This window comes from Cervus canadensis, chromosome 22 (genome assembly GCF_019320065.1).
Source record: "Cervus canadensis isolate Bull #8, Minnesota chromosome 22, ASM1932006v1, whole genome shotgun sequence".
NCBI lineage: Eukaryota > Metazoa > Chordata > Mammalia > Artiodactyla > Cervidae > Cervus > Cervus canadensis.
In genome coordinates, this window is record NC_057407.1 from 7581422 (window position 1) to 7597974 (window position 16553).

The window sequence follows — 16553 nt, forward strand, 5'->3', positions numbered from 1 at the left end:
AGAAAGGCAAGCAAATAACAAAGTGACCTGGTGTTTGAAGGTAATGAGGTACAGGAAGGAGGCTCTAAGAGTCAGAGGAGGGTAGCTCTCCCAGCCCAAGCACAGGAGCCCGGGGAAGTAAGTGGCAGGAGGCAATGTGTACCTGAGCAAGGGCTGCAGAGAAGCTCCTCAGGTAGATCACCAGAGAGGGAACAAGTGTGCAGAGGTGACCGAGAAAATGGCACAGGCCAGGGGCTTCAAGTGGCACAGCCAAGACGAGAGAGGCAGACGGATGGCTAGATGGATTGTAAAGACAAACCATGGGAGTGTGAGAGGAGGGGAGGGGGGCGTCCCTCCCAAGGGAGGTTAGGAGCGGTGGCCAGTAGAGAGGGAGGACAGGACCAGGTAGTGTCCCCGCCAGGCTCTCCCTTTGAGCAGAAGCAAAACAGAAGGTGACGGGGAGCCAGGAATCTCCCCAACACAGGACCCAACTGCAGGAGCTATTTATGACTCCATAGCCCCCATTTACTCAGTAATTCAACATTTATTGAGTGCCTACTGTATGCAACATCTATGTCCAGCTCTCAGGTGTGGATTCTATCCTGCTGGCCACAGGAAACCCTTGATACCATGAGACATCCTCAGCTTTGCTTTTCAGAAAGTCTGTAGGACAAAACGAGAAACTCAGAGGAGCAGTGTCACAAACCGCAGTTGGAATGAGTTTCCTGTATTCACCGAATGATTTAAGAGTCTGGAGACAGGAGTCAGAGAGAGAAACAGACTATCCCAGAGCGTAGAGTGAGGCATGCTCCAGCACCAAGGAGGGCTTCTCAGCCAGGTGCTGGGCTGTCAGAACTGACTTCCTGGCAGAGATGATGGCTCAGCAAAAGCCTGAGAATCAAGGAGGGCCTTCAGACATCTCAGGATTAAATCGGCTCCCCCACCCAGAAGCATAAAAGAAACTATTTTATAACCAGACATACTTTTCCTCATTCTAAGTTGCATTTGTTTCAGAAGGCAAAGTTCCCATTCCATCCTTCCTAACATATTCAATCCAACCTCATGTCTCTTTAGCCAAATTCAGGATACACACCACTCATTTTCTGTTCAGTGCTCCCTTGCCAAAAACTCTTCCCCTTTCCCCTCACTCCCACAGTTGATTCTTCTAGTGTAGTGGATCTCAACCAGAAGATGACTTTCCTCCAGGGGCCATCCAGCCATGTCTGGAGACATTCAGGTTGTTACAATTTGGGAAGAGGCCTAGAAACCCCCACAACAAAACCACACCCCAGCCCCCATCTGCCAGCAGTGCCATGGCAGAGAACCCTCCTCCAGTCTCAGCAAGGAGGACCCTGGATCAGACCCCACACAGAAGGCTGCAGCTGACTCTAGACTCATGGAACATTCCAGATACTTTACATGGCCAGAGGAGACTCAGGCTGTCCACAAGCATCCATTCTTGTCACTCCACCATTTCCACAGCCCGTCCAACCTGCTGATGCAAGACAAACCCACAGTGGGTCCCACCAGAGATGCTGTCCGCTTCCCCACAGCACGTGCAGACCTAGTGGGGGGAGGGTGATCCCTGTCTCCCTACCCCACCCTCCTTGGCCAGGTAACTTTAGAACACAGCAGTTTTAGGTTATCTTTCTCAGCAATCCAGTCTGTGCGCGTATGGGACGGGATGAGGGGAGGCTATTAGATGAGGAGAAATTATAAGGGAAAGTGTATATATGTGTGATGAATGGAGGAATTTCAGTGGGAACAGCGTATGAGAAAAAACAGAGTCACAGAGAAGAGGCGGCTTCACAGAATAGGTGGCGAGCAGTTTCATGAGAAGGGAAAGTGAGAAGGGAATGGCAAGAAACGGGACTGCCAGCTGGAGAGTAGATGACAAATGAGGACAGACCTCGCTAAGGAGTCTGGGCCTGTTGAAGCCAGGGAATAAATGCATACTTGGGCCCTGAATGGCCCGGGCAAATGGTGGGTGTGCTAGAGGAAGACAAGAAACGGGGCAGGGACTCTGGGCGGAGGTTTTGGCAGTGCTTCTTCTGGGACACAATGGAGGGCTCTGCCAAGGGAAAGAGCTCTGTGTGGAAAGAAATTAACATATTTGAAAGCTACATTTTTAGTTGTTTATTGGAGGATAATTGCTTTACAATATTGTGTTGGCCTTCTGCCATAGAGAAGCACTCATCAGGACTGGGATTTAGGGAGTAGGGAAGGTCGAGGGCTGGGCCCAAAGGGATGGGGAGCACTGACTCCAGGATGTGGGATTCTGTTTTAAGGACAGGCTGAGTTAGAACTCCTGGAGGGCATCCAGGTGGCAGTATCAAGAGAAGCTGGATGTGCTGGCCCTGAATTAGCAGAGCAAATGAGTGGGGATCCACATTTGGGGGTCACAGGAAGTGAACACTGTGGTAATGGAAAAGTGGCTCAAGACAGGACCCAGAGGAACAGAGGCAGCAAAGGAGTCCCAGAGGAGAAGGTGAAGGTGTGCTAGGCAGGGCAGAGACAATTGCAGAGAGAGCTCTGGGCAAAACAGGAAATGTCAGAGATGTTTAATACTACCAAGCAAGATAAGAGCAGAAAAACACATCTCCTGATCCTGTGCCGCAATCAGAAACGCACAATAATTTAGAAGCTCCTGCCTTGTCTCTTCCTGGGCTGACTTATGTAGCAAAGGGGCACAGAATCGTCTTTCCTTCTTCCCACAGAAATGCATGATTTTTGTCCCCAAGTTCTGAGCTCTCTCAAGGACAGGATCGGCCTTTGCGGTCTGAAAGTCCTGGTATACTGGGAGAGGGAAGTGCCCTTTCCAATGACCCTTTCCAGAGGGTGTAGCTGACTCTTTGGAACAGGAAGGGATAGGACTGTGGACTCTGATGCAGAGATAAGAGCCCGTTCAAGACCCCAGGGCCTGGAAGGGATTGGCTGCAGAGCCTCTGGGGAGCCTCAAGGACCAGCCTGGGGGAGCACTGGGCAGGAGGGAGCACTGCCTGCAGTTTCCAACACGGGGGCTCGCACGGGGGCTGGCCCTCAGCGCGGCCCAGAGCAATCACCCAGGCTGAGGACCAAAGCAAATCCCATCCTGCACAGTTAAACTCTGTCAGGATTTAATTCTAAAGGAATTACTTTTAAAGTGAGATGCTACTTAGTTTATTATCTTCAACCTTTGTTCATGAGGAAAAAATGTTTATCTAGTTAAGATACCGTTCGTATACAATCACAGTGACTGTCCAGCACAACCAACCCTACAAAAGCTGGAGCGGGGAAGGCGAGGAGGAGAAGGGCGCGCTGGGGGGTGGGGCGAGGGGAAGAGCCACTTCCTCTTCCACTCTGCTCTTCATACCCTGTGGACAATGGTGAGGAACCAGGGGGACGGTCAGATGGAGTGAGTGCACAGCGTGGCCTCCCTGTGCACATGACTCCTCCTCCCGTCCACCATACACGTGGTCTCACAGTCTTACAACATGATGGTGTTGAAAATTTCAGTTTCCATTTCTTGTCATCCAGGGTAAACGAAATTTGCAGAAAAGCAGAACCCTCAGCCTGTGCCCTACTCTGCTCAGATGCCCACTTCAGTCCAGGGGATGGGGCTGCTGCCTCCATCACTGGAAACCACCCTCAGCCACTGGGACCTGCCTGCCTGCGGGGTGACTGAGGCCAGTGACTGGCTGAGGTGGGACTGCAAAGGCTGGGCCCCTGTCTCCCCGTAGCACGGCGCTCAAGGACCAGCCCAGCGGCCACACGGTCAGCTGAGCCCTCACACTGTGCGGAGCTGTGTACTGCACCCACACGGCGTGTGTTGTACCCACGTCGTGATGGCTTCTCCCTCCGCCCGGTCCTGCCTCGCTCACTCGCTCACACGTGAGTGTCCCGGAAGTTACCCTAACAGGACCGCTGCCGCTGAGAGCTCTGGATTGCCAGGAACACAATCTAAGATAGCCTGATTTGGGGTACAACTCTCTCTTCCACAGAAACTCAGTCACAGATGCCAGAAAGTAATAAGATGTCTCCACCTTGAATTCTGTTACTTTCCCTTCCCTTGCTCCATCTCTGGGATCCACGTAGATGGTCCCTCGGGAACCTGAAAAAAAAGACACTAAGAGGAAAAGGGAGGAGAGGGGAAGAGGCCTTCGCACACTTCACCTGGCTAACTCGCGTTCAGGCTGGGCTTAGAGACTCCCACACTGGAAAACCCCGCCCGGTGCCCCTGCTGACAGCTCCCACAGCTCCTAACCCCCTGAATTACAGACGGGTGTGCACCTGACCATCTCCGCCCAGAAAGTTACTGCCATGAGGGCAGAGAAGGGATCTACTTTGCTTGCCATTTTCTCCAGGGACCTGGCAAAGCTCCTGGCACTTGGGAGACATGTCCTATGGGGTTCTGGCAGGAAATAAACGGCACATACTGGGGCAACTGAGGCAAGTTTGGTAAGCAGACGCTTTACAGGATTTAGACAGGGCATGAGGAAACCACAGTGTACAGTGCGGTACCTGGTGCCAGTGAGAGCAGGCTGCCATTCCCACTGCTAGGAGCAAGGGGCACAGGCGTGGGTAGAGGCTGACAAGAGCCACTCACAGGTCAAGCAACACATCTGTCCCACCAGCAAGACGACCCCTGAGAACCACCAGGACGGAGCCAGGGAGCTAAATCCCCCAACCTCACTCTCTAATCTCCTAAAACTCCCCATTGGCCAAATGCAGCTGATACTCAGAGGACAGAGGAGACTGCTGTTATAAGATAAGGCGAGTGAGTAGAGGTGAGTGGAGGTGAGTAGAGAGTGGATACAGCAAAGCAAAAGGAAGATTTATAATCAGTAGACAATAAATACCTGGGAGAGGAATAAATGAATAGCATTTTTCAACAAATACGCGTTGAAACACTACCCAGTGGATATTTGTCATTCTGATCACTGTCTCATGTAGACAAAGCAAAGGCCACACACATTAAAAGGACACTAAGCATAACTCCAACCTGGGGGCAGACGACAAAGCCTTAGGCTACGTGAGATGAGGCTCTGGAGCTGAGAGGTCCTGACATAGAGCTAGTGCTTGGGAAAAGGTGAACCAGAAGAAATTCACTCAAAGGTAGATGACAATAAGGAAGCTTATCTGTTTTCACCTAGGCCCTAACTGGTTGGTGAAAAATCTGTAAGAATCCAAAAACCCAATGCTTCATGAAAATCTGAGGTTTAATTTTAGAATACCCTCAAAACGGGAGACCCCCAAACAGGCCAGGAAACCCTGTCTCAGGCCATTGATATTCTTAACGCTCTTGGCTGGAACAAAGGCAAAACTCCTCCAGAAGGGACTGCTCCCACTTCGGGTCACAAAAATATTCTCCAATAAATATGAACTCATGCTGAGACTACAAAATATACAAGGAAATGGACCTCTGTGAGTGACAGCTGGCAAGCCTAATCCTAATAGGATCAGAACTCTGAATTGCAGGGTTGATTATATCACGATTTGATTAAAAGCATTTTTATGAGGAATCAAAATCCTAAAACATAGACAAAATATTATTACCAGAACCCACACAGTGTTATAAAAGTATATGCTACTCTTGTGGAATTTTTCTTATTGCCCTAACTTAGCACACTATCTCAGATACAAAAAATCCTAGAAACTCTTCTGAAATATGAGGGCATTTACTCAGTAGATGTTTTCCCTTTCTCGTCCTAGGGATACACACTCACAAGGGGATGCCTTCTGAGTCCACTTGTCTGCTAATTGAAGAGTACTGAAATAATTCTCAGGACTTAGCGATTTTCCTTCTCTCTTCAGTACCATATCTGTAGTAGGATTAGGTTCAGGTACAGCTCAAATTCAGGCTTCCCAGGTGGCTCAGTGGTAAAGAATTCATGTGCAGATGAGGAGCCACAGGAGACATGGGTTCGATCCCTGGGTCAGGAAGATTCCCTGCAGAAGGAAATGGCAACCCACTCCAGTATTCTCACTGGGATAATCTTATGGACAGAGGAGCCTGGCAGGCTACAGTCCATGGGGTCACAAAGAGTCAGACACGACTGAGTACACACACACAGCTCAGAGGCACCACTTTCAAAGTTGTGGTACAAGATCATACCCTATTTCTTGTTAAGTTGCTACTGGCCATGTTTCAGAATTTTTGTTGAAACTATCTTTTAGTCATTTTACAAGGTACTGGAGAAGGAAGAGTTCATGACCCTACTTCACTCTGCCATCTTTACTAGAAAGCCCCACAGAAATGATTTTGAGACTCTATAGGCATTTCAAAAGTTTAAGCACTGCTTCACCTTGGGCGGCCCTAGATGTATGTAGTGGTATTTGTGTGCTGACTTTGGAGCTTGGCTGGTGGGATTGTTGTTTAAAGTTGGGCAGCAGGGAGATATTGGACACCTGTTTATGGGGCATTAGCTGTCCTGACTCAGCAGAGCAACCAATTACATTTCACCACAAGAGGTTGCTGGCGGCTCTGGGAAACCAACCTCATTGGAATGGTGGGGACAGACGCCAGGCCAGAGGGGACTCAGTAGGGAGTAAACAGCATGAAGCGGCTGGACAACTAATGGAAGCTGTCTGGGAAGAGGGAGAATAAGTAGCTCGAGCAATGTGTGAGGTTAAGGGCAGGATTACAGTCTTTATCTGAGAGACCTGAGCATTTAAAAATCCTGGAGAGACCAACAGAGAAAGAGAGGTTGGAGCTAAAGCAAAACACGGAAAACTCTAATGGAGGTTAGACAGAACGAGAGCCAGCGTGCAGGAGGAGACATCAGCCTTCAGTAAAAGGGGAGCAACTGAGTCCACGGAAAGAGGAAAGGAAGGAGAATCTGAGGCTGGAGACCAGGGAGCTGAGAGACTTCAAGAAGGGTAGAAGGTGAGGTCATTTCCTGAGCATAAATGTAGGTGGCAGAAATGGGCATTTGAAGAGATGGAAGAGTTTTAAATTGCTCAAAGTAGCCAATGGCAAATAGGAGAAAGTGGCAATTTGGGACATTCATAACCTATTAAGAGTTAGAAGTAAAACTAGAAAAACCCCTGGAAGCCAGTTGAGACTGGAGACCATAAATTAGTCACAAATTCTGTCTTCATGGCTAAGTGGTTTTAACCAGCTGTTCTCAGAAACACATTCTCAAAGAAAGAATGGCAGGGAGAAGTAGAGTGATGGGATCTAAGGCTGGGAATCAAGGGCACCCAAGGTACTGACCAGAGAATGACTACATGATAGACTATGGGATCTGAGCTAGACTAGGAGGGGTGTGGCTATAGTAAGGCCTGAGACACACAGGCTAGAGGGCTTGATGAAGGAGAACAACAGTGCAGAAGAGGCGAATGCAGTGCGAGAGATCTACAGAGTAGATGCTGTGATCAGAAGAGTGAGCAACTTTACTGTGAGAGTTCAGCGGGGAATCAATTTAACATACCCCAAATCTGTTAGTGTGGATGATGGAGTGAAACTGAAGGCCAGTGAAGTGGAGTTGATGAGCTGAAAGCCCTGGGCACTGAGTGGAAGTCAACATGGGCAATTAAGTCACCAGAATGATGGAGAAAACTGGGTGGAGAGAAGCTCCTTATCCACATACCCTTGTCTTAATAAAAGGAGAGGCAATCAGGCAGACAGTGGTAAGAAGCAATGACGAGGCAGAGTGCAGGGTGGGGCTGGAGACCACAGTAGTCTGTTGTACGTCTGCCTACTGAAACCTACAGGACTACAGGTGCAAGAGACACTGGAGCCAGGAACACCACCTTCTGACCCTCAAGGAGGAGGCATGTGTGACAGGGAAAGAGCATCCTCAAGGAACATGTTGAGGAATGTTCCGGGGTTCAGTTAAGGAGGTCAGGAGGATTGTCTACAGGGGAATTCAGATTTCAGAGGGCACAGAGGAAAGTAATGGAGAAAAGGGAGCGTTAGGAAGGGAGGTGAGGGCAGAGGAGACATGAAGAAGAATGGCAATCAGAAATGGGAGAAGGAATGGCAACCAGAAACTGAGCTGGGGCACTGACTGAAGATGGCATGGATGGGGGCACAATGACATCAAGTGGCCTTATGTGTCCCAAAAAGACTGACCCCAGCAGAGCACAGGTAAGTGAAATGAAGTCGCTCAGTCATATCTGACTCTTTGCAACCCCATGGACTGTAGCCTAACAGGGTCCTCCATCCACGGGATTTTCCAGGCAAGAGTACTGGAGTGGGTCACCATTTCCTTCTCCAGAGGATCTCCCCGACCCAGGGATCAAACCCAGGTCTCCTGTATTGTAGGCAGACACTTTACCATCTAAGCCACCAGCGAAGTCAGGTAGACAGTGGCTAAAAAGATGAGGGAGGGATTAAGATGCTGGTAAAGAATCTACCTACAAAAAAAAAAAAAAGAAGAATCTGCCTACAATGCAGAAGACCTGGTTTTGATCCCTGAGTTGGTAAGATCCCTGAAGAAGGAAATGGCTACCCACTCCAGTATTCTGAAGAATTCCATCAGAAGAGTCTGGTGGGCTACAGTCCATGGGGTTGCAAAGAGTCAGACATGACTGAGCTACTAACACTTAAGATGCTGCAGAACGTATCATTCTTCAGTAAGCGAAGGACTCAAGACTCTCTAAAGACTGATGTCTCCCTTGCAAGGCTGTATTTACCCAAATTCTTTCAAGATACAGACACTAATATGGGACACAACATAAAATAAATGTATTAGATGAAACACCTCTGAGAGAGATTGTGAAGGGTGGTGGGCAAAGCTGGGAAAGTTACCAGATCACAATGCAAGTCTGACCTCAAGTGAAGGACAGAAGGAAGAAGTGGGGAGAGGGAGAAGCACCAGTCCATCATCCAGGAATGGGCCCATCCCAGTGGCCCTAATAGGGCCATTGGCTGGGAGCAGCCCTTGGCAGGCAAGGCCTTGGCATGGATGCAAGGATGTATTTTGGAGTGAGGAAGCTGGGCTCCTCAGTCAATTATGCTCCTTCCCACACAGCACAGCAAGATTTGCATGTCTGAGGTAACATTTCTCGAAACATGTCCTGCAAAGCACTTAGTCCATAAGTAACTGCAAGAGAATTAACAAGGGGACTCCACAATCTAACAACGTTGGGAAATGCCACATACTTTCTCCAGGATCCAAAGGCTTATCCGCACTTGAAGAGCTCTGAGCAGCACTGTGGTAAAGACTTGTTTTATATTTTTAGTCCACCTATCTTCTAAACATCCTTGAGCAAAGTCACCCTCCCCCATTTTTTTACATTTTTTAACACAATGCAGAATAAACCAAACATATGTTGAAAAAGCTAAGGATATAATTAACTATTTTTCTTCCAGTAAGTACATATAAAATCTGTATTTCAGAGTTGGTCATCAATACAATTGTTTTTTGGAAGTATTCTCTCCCCCTTGCTGCCCTCCCAGGTAGCCCAGGTAGTAAGAGGACTAAGCACTAAAGTGATCTGTAAGCCTGGCCAGGATGTGGGAGAAAATGTGGGGGCAGGATGAGACATACTCAGAATCCCTAAAATTACAACATGAAGGTATGTTCCCCTTCAATCTATTGCTCAGTACCAAACAACAAAGCCAGAGGAAAACTGATGGTTTTCTAAAAATAGGTGTTACACACTTTCCATCAAGTAGTTCTATTTAAAAATTATAATAGCTGCTATTTGGGAATATCATTAGCAAAGATTTTTTTCCTATACTTACCAAATTTTCTGGAATATTTACTAATAAAAATCAGATAGATAATCTGACAGCACTGATATTTGATGAAGCCACTTTAAGAAATAGGTAAATTATTGTAATTCTAAATTTTTGAATACCCTTTACTCAATGTCATTAGACCTCTGAAGATGCCACCACAGTGGGATGCACTAAGCATCCTAGCACTCTCCCATCCCTTCACTCAACTAATTTAATGTTGTATCTATCAGTCAGCATCCAGTTAAGAGACAGGAATCATACCAGTAATTCAAACAAAGAAAAATCACCACCAAGAATCGTTAACCAGTCAAAGGGGACTGAAAACCCAAGGGAGGAGGAAGCAGATACATGGAGCGGCCTCTAGGCTGAGGCAGAGCACCCGAGAAGGAACACACCTGGAAGATGCCTTCCCTCTCAAGCCTGAGATTCAAACCTTGTTAGGGAGGGTGACTGCAACCCTCTTAGATGGTCAGGAAATTTGCCAAGGTGCTTCCCTTTGGGGCTGGTGAGTAGGAAACTGCCTGTAAGGGTACCAGTGAGACACACAAGAGGGTGGGCATCACTCAGTCTCCACAGCACTGTCAGGTCATCTCAAGGAACAAAAACAACAAAATCCTGGAACCAGAATGAGAAGCCCCTGCCTCTTCCTGTGATTCTCAGCGCCCTCTATACCAGCTGGCAAAGGACAAATGTTTACAGAGTTCAGCTTGAGGATCACAAAGCAAAAGAAGGAAGAATGGGTTAGGAGCTAAAAGGCAATAAATTACTAACAGGTGCACTACATCCTCAGCTTTTTTTTTTTTAATTGAGAACCAATGTAACATGAAGAATATTTCTGCATCTCCTGTAAAATTATTGCTAAGTGTGTTTTCCAGTGTGTTTTTGTGTGCCTTTGCTCAGTGTGTTTTCTAATCTCCCTGATACAAGAACTCAGTAACAGGAAAAAAATGAGATGAGTATAAATTATTGGACCTGATCATTTGCTGTTTCATCTCATCAGAGACTGTCTTGTCAGCAAGGCTTTCTCTGACTACTCTACATAAAATGTGAACCCCCAAACCACCCTGGCCCCTCCTAGTCTCCTTCCCAGCTTTACTTTTTGCCTCAGAACTTCTCTCCTACTACCTTCAACTTACATACTTATTTTGTTTTTGTCTGTAATGTAAGCTCCATGAAGGTCAGGATGTTTGTCTACTGAACAGTGCTGGGCACATGCCAGGCATTTTATAAACATTTGTTGAATAAATGATCTATATGTTACGGGGGGAATAAGAGTTATAACATGATAGCCTCCTATACTGAAACTGGGACTGAACTTGAATAAACACTTTTCTAAAAACATACAGATGGCCAACAGTGACATGAAAAAATGTTCAACATCATTAATCACCAGAGAAATGCAAATCAAACCCACAATGGTATTATCACCTCATATCTGTTAAAATAGCTATTATCATAAAGGCCACAAATAACTAATGTTGGTGAGGATGTAGAGAAAAGGGAACCCTCGTACACTGTTGGTAGGAATGTAAATTGGTACAGCCCCTATGGAAAACAGTATAGAGGTTCTTCACAAAACTAAAAATAAAACTTCCAGATGACCCAGCAACTACACTCCTGGGAATATATCTGAAAAAAATGAAACCACTAATTTCAAAGATATAAGAACCCCAACTTTCACAGCACTACATTAGCCAAGATATGGAAGAAACCTAAGTGCCCATAAACAGATGAATGGATAAGGAAGGTGTGGTGCATACATGTACAATGGAATATTACTCAGTCATAAAAATGAATGAAATTTTGCCAGTCACAACAACATGGATGGACATAGTATTATGCTTAGTTAAATAAATCATAGGAAAACAAACACTGTATGTTATCACTTATATGTGGAATCTAAATTTTAAAAGCAAACTCACAAATATAACAAAACAAAAAGAGCCTCACAGATGTAGAGAACAAACTAGTGGCTACCTGTGGGGAGAGGGAAGATTCAGGGAAGGGCCAAGAGAGGGGTAAAGGATGAAAAGATACAAACTATTATGTATAAAATAAATAAGCAACATTGATATATTGTACAACACAGGGAAATATAGTCATTATTTTGCAATAATTTTGCTGTTATTTAGTCACGAAGTCACGTCCAACTCTTTGCGACCCCAAGGACAGCAGCATACCAGGACTCCCTGTCCTTCACTATCTCCAAGAGTTTGCCCAAACCCATGTTTATTGAGTTGGTAATGCTATCCAACCATCTCATCCTCTGTCGTCCCCTTCTACTCCTGCCCTCAATCTTTACCGGCATCAGCGTCCTTTCCAATGAGTTGGCTCTTTGCATCAGGCAGCTGAAGTATTGGAGGTTCAGCTTCAGCATCAGTCCTTCTAAAGAATAACTTTAAATGGAGTATAATGTATAATATACTGAATCACTACGTTATACACCTGAAACTAATATAATGTTGTAAATCAACTACTTCAATTGTCTAAAAAACTGGGATTTAATTACATGTATCACGGAATCATGTGAAATTTGACGATTCCTAGAGAAAAGCATTGTTTGGTAAGGATAACCCTAACTTCCTGATATTCAAATGGACTTCACTTTCGGAATTATTTTATTTTGGCTTGATTCCCAGAATTCTTCTTATTTACACCCAGACCTTGGAGTTCTTTTTTTTTTTTTTTTTAAATTGAGCATGCAGCTCACAAACCTCAGAATGTACTAAAGTTTCACCAATAATGATGACCCTATTACAGTTCCAGATACTAAAATGGTAAATAAAACCTTCCTCCTGCTTCAACTTCAGACTTTTAAACCACTCCCTCCTACTAATTTTCAATTTTCAAGAATCCTGTGGTCTTGGAGATCTAATATACAGTATAGTGATTAGAGACAACCAAACTGTATTATAAACATTAAATTTGCTAGAAAATAGAACTTAATTGTTTTCACCACATAAAAAATTGGTAATTTTGTTAGCTAACACTACCATGGCAATCATATTGCAATATAAATGTATCAGTATGGCACACCTTAAACTTCTAGAATGCTTTTCGTTGATTATATCTCAATTAAAAAAAAAGAAAAGAACTCCAAGGTCTGGGTGTAAATAAGCAGAATTCTGGGAATCAAGCCAAAATAAAATAATTCCGAAAGTGAAGTCCATTTGACTATCAGGAAGTTAGGGTGAACTGGAATTTACCGAACAATGCTTTTCTCTAGGAAACTTCAAATTTCACATGATTCTGTGATACAGATGAGGCAGGCACCTGCTTGCTGCTATTTTCCTCCCCTTAACCTCACAATGTGCAGTGTGTATTTGACTTGACCCTCATTCCCCTCTCAGGGACTGACCAGTGAGCATCAGGCAATAAAGCACCATGAGGCACCATCACTTAGTCAAAGTTGTGGGGGGACTGATGCGTCTCCAAATAGTCCAGCTGCAGGGGGCAGAACCCCCAGGGCACGGTGACCCTCACTGACTCACAGAAGCCATACTGGGGGGTGATGGGGGAAGACTTGCTGGGAAACATTCACAGCCCAAGTTCCCAGCAGCACCAATCTCTCCCAACCCCTTCCAACCCTTTCATACAGAGGAACATCACGAGTTTCCCCCGGGTTAAATTTAATGCTTGTCACATATTTGTCCAGGCCTTTATTGTTTATTTTTCCTTTCTCTTAATAGTTCCCTCAGTTATATTTCTACTTTGACAGGTCCACATTCTGGACCGACTATCACCTCAAACACATCTTTGGCATTAACAGAAGTCTTTTAACCAGTGAGATGAATACAAAGCCAACATGTAAGACTGGTCCCCAAATTAGGTCTGTCACAGGTACAAAGAGTTGATCCAGGAGTTCATACAGATTTTCCAGTTATTTCAAGTTATTTTTCTCAGTTCATCTTTCTTCCCAACCACCGCCATCTCCCTTCAAATTTGGACTCTCAGCTTCCTTTCTCTCTGGCCTTAAAAGTCACCCACGCCAGTCTCAGTCTAGGGTTGAACTTGTTCCCCTCACATTCTCTGCACAGCTAGAACCTCTGTGTCCTCACCATGGAATTTTCCTGTGCTAGGCCCTTCTTATAGGAGCAGGGTCAGCTCCTAACATCCTTCCTAACTCCTTGGTTTCATCACATCGACTTCCCCCAGGCTCACTGGTACTGAGGTCTCATCTCTGCACCCACTCTCTTCCCAAATGACATCATTCTGTGGCTTCCACTGTCCCCAAATCCTCCCTTGGGGCCCCATTCTCCAGCCAAATGTCTGACACACAAAAAATGTCTCTCAAAAAGAATAAAGAAAGTCACTCAGTCATGTCCGACTCTTTGCAACCCCATGGACTATACAGTCCACAGAATTCTGCAGGCCAGATTACTGGAGTGGGTAGCCGTTCCCTTCTCCAGGGGATCTTCCCAGTCCAGGGATCAAAGCCAGGTCTCCCACACTGCAGATGGATTCTTTACCAGCTGAGCTATGAGGAAAGCCCTGTTACTGTTACTCTCAGTTACTGCTACTTTCAAAAGTAACAGTACAAGTCCAAGCAGGGTTGCTCACTACAAGTTCTTGAAGACTGCCCCATGTGCTAATACTGACGAAATGCTACAGGGGAGCGTCAGCCCCCGGGTCTGGACGCACAGTCACCGCCAGTCACTGCGTGTGACGCTTCTCTGCTGCTACCCACTACCTGCTCAGAGTTGCAAGTCAGAGCACTTTCTATCCCTCCCTCAGTATCACTGAGAAGCAGCAATAACCTAGTTCCTTATCTGAGGCAGCCAGCAGGATGGCCACAGGGAAATCAAAGGCGGGGTGCGGGGTGAGGGTGGGGAGAGCAGCAGCAGGAGCAAACAACTTCCCGGTTTCTCTTTGCAGCTTGAGAAACTCTCTAGGGGTTAGTGGGAGCTTTCAAGTTGCTTTATTTTGCTTAGCCCCCGAGATCTGTGACTGGTAGGACACAGCCACCAGGGGGATAAACAGTGGTTTCTCTTGCCCCAAAGGGTCAGGGGCCGGCTATTCAGAAGGAAGATAGTCTTTCATCTGGCCAGACGGCTCCCACAGCAACTCGGATGGTAGGTCAGGAGGCCGTTCCCTCCCCTCCCAGGAACTCAGTCAGTGGTAAGTCATCGACGTATTTAACCAGTTGTGTCCATTTGATACTTAGGGTGGTTTCACTTTTGCAAACATTTATTTATATCCTTCGAGAGAAGAACTCAGACTTCTCTGCCTATCACAGGAAGCTGTTTACAGAGGGTGAGCAAACTTTTTAAACACATAGGGACCGTGACTGACACCAATTTTGTGAAACTGAACCCTGGTACTTAGTTCTCTTTAATTGTGTTTTTTCTTATATAGCTTCAAGTAGGCAAGTCTTGTTTCTACCAAGAGAATGAAGTTGTATGAAGAAGGGTAATATTTACTTTTGTCTCCCTGTGGTAGCTGGCATACTACTAAACACCCTAAGTGCTTAATGAAGGGATGAGTTATAGCAGCTGTGCTCAGGATGCAGGGGCATGTTAAAGAAATGTTTATTTTAAATCTTCTGAGTTGTAGACCTGCTCTGGCTAAAATAAACACCAGAAAAGGACGAGTGTGGCTTCAGGGGCTCTAGTCCTGTGTGCTGTTTCATCCAGGACCACACAGCTGCATGAAGGGAAAATAACCTTTCATTTCTCCCCAGGGCAGCCTGAAGATGGCTAATTACACGTCAGCACCAGAGGATGACTATGATGTCCTCATAGAGGATGATCCGAGTAACAACGAAATAGAACTATGCACCCCATACGACCCCAAGATTCTCTCAGCCCAGCTGGTGCCTTACCTCTACACTACAGTGTTCGTGGCTGGCCTCCTGGACAATATCTTGGTTGTGTTTATCCTGGTAAAATATAAACGATTCAAGCAAGCAGAAAATACCTGTTTCTTCAACTTGGCATTTTCTAACTTGTGTTTCTTGCTCACTCTGCCATTCTGGGCTTACGCGGCCTCTCGTGGGGAGGGCTTTGATGACCCCCTGTGTAAAATTCTCCTGCTGCTCTACTCCATAGGCCTGTACAGTGAGGCCTTTTTCAATGTCCTTCTGACTGTGCAAAGATACCAGGAGTTTTTCCGTGGGAGAAGGCGTTTCTCGGACTGCAGGCCTATGGCTAGCAGAATCTTCATAAGTGCTCTACTGTGGGTCACAGCCATTCTGGTCACTTTGCCTGAACTTGTTTTTTACAAACCTCAGATGGAAAGCCAGAAATACAAGTGCTTCTTTATTGGACTTCACTTCTTACCAGCTGATGAGACATCCTGGAAGCACTTTCTGACCTTAAAGATGAACATTTTGGGATTTCTTTTGCCACTGTTTGCTCTTGTATATTGCTGCATGCGAATGGGGAGAACATGCCAGTTCAGGCAGAGGAACTATGACCTTTGCAAGCTTGTTTCCACCATAACCGCAGTTTTCCTTCTGATGTGGGGACCCTACAATATTGCACTTTTCCTGTCTGCTTTCAACGAACAGCTCTCCCTGCATGGCTGTGGGAATAGTTACAACTTGAACAAAACCATTCAGATCACGAGAATCATCGCTGCCACCCACTGCTGCATCAACCCGCTCCTCTATGTGTTTCTTGACAAGGCATTTAGGAAACACCTCGGCCACCTTTGCCACCTGTGCAGTGACACTGCACTTCAACCCACTGAGGACCCTGCCCAAGGCGCCTCGGGGGAAGAATATCGCCTTGCTACCTAAATGGAAACTAGCTCCTGTCAAAGGCAGGATAAATAAACATCAATTTTTCACTCATAGCCTTGTTCTGTCCAATAGTTTTTTACACATTTGTATATAAAATAGGATACAGGGAGAAAAAGGGGAGGTGAACAAACGTCCACCAAGCATTGAATTTGTCTCAGGCAA

At 46.0% G+C, this 16553-nt stretch overlaps 2 protein-coding genes across 5 annotated transcripts in view; one reads left to right on the forward strand and one right to left on the reverse strand.

Annotated features, from left to right (window-relative positions):
* Positions 1-16553, reverse strand: part of XCR1 (X-C motif chemokine receptor 1) — a 321508-nt gene that overhangs the window by 299350 nt on the left and 5605 nt on the right. The window lies entirely within an intron of this gene.
* CCRL2 (C-C motif chemokine receptor like 2) lies at positions 14503-16442 on the forward strand. Of its 4 annotated transcripts, XM_043443359.1 has the most exons (3): positions 14816-14902; positions 15005-15058; positions 15330-16442. In XM_043443359.1, the coding sequence occupies exon 3, from the start codon at positions 15342-15344 to the stop codon at positions 16386-16388; it is 1047 nt and encodes a 348-aa protein (XP_043299294.1). In that variant the 5' UTR covers positions 14816-14902; positions 15005-15058; positions 15330-15341; the 3' UTR covers positions 16389-16442. The 4 variants fall into 4 exon arrangements, with proteins under 4 accessions (XP_043299292.1, XP_043299293.1, XP_043299294.1 ...); XM_043443357.1 differs by lacking the exons at positions 14816-14902; positions 15005-15058 and adding an exon at positions 14503-14767; XM_043443358.1 differs by lacking the exon at positions 15005-15058 and having other exon boundaries at positions 14764-14902.

Bases quoted from the DNA above. Each gene is read 5' to 3' on its own strand.
- CCRL2 (XM_043443357.1), top strand. From the start codon at position 15,342: ATGGCTAATTACACGTCAGCACCAGAGGATGACTATGATGTCCTCATA.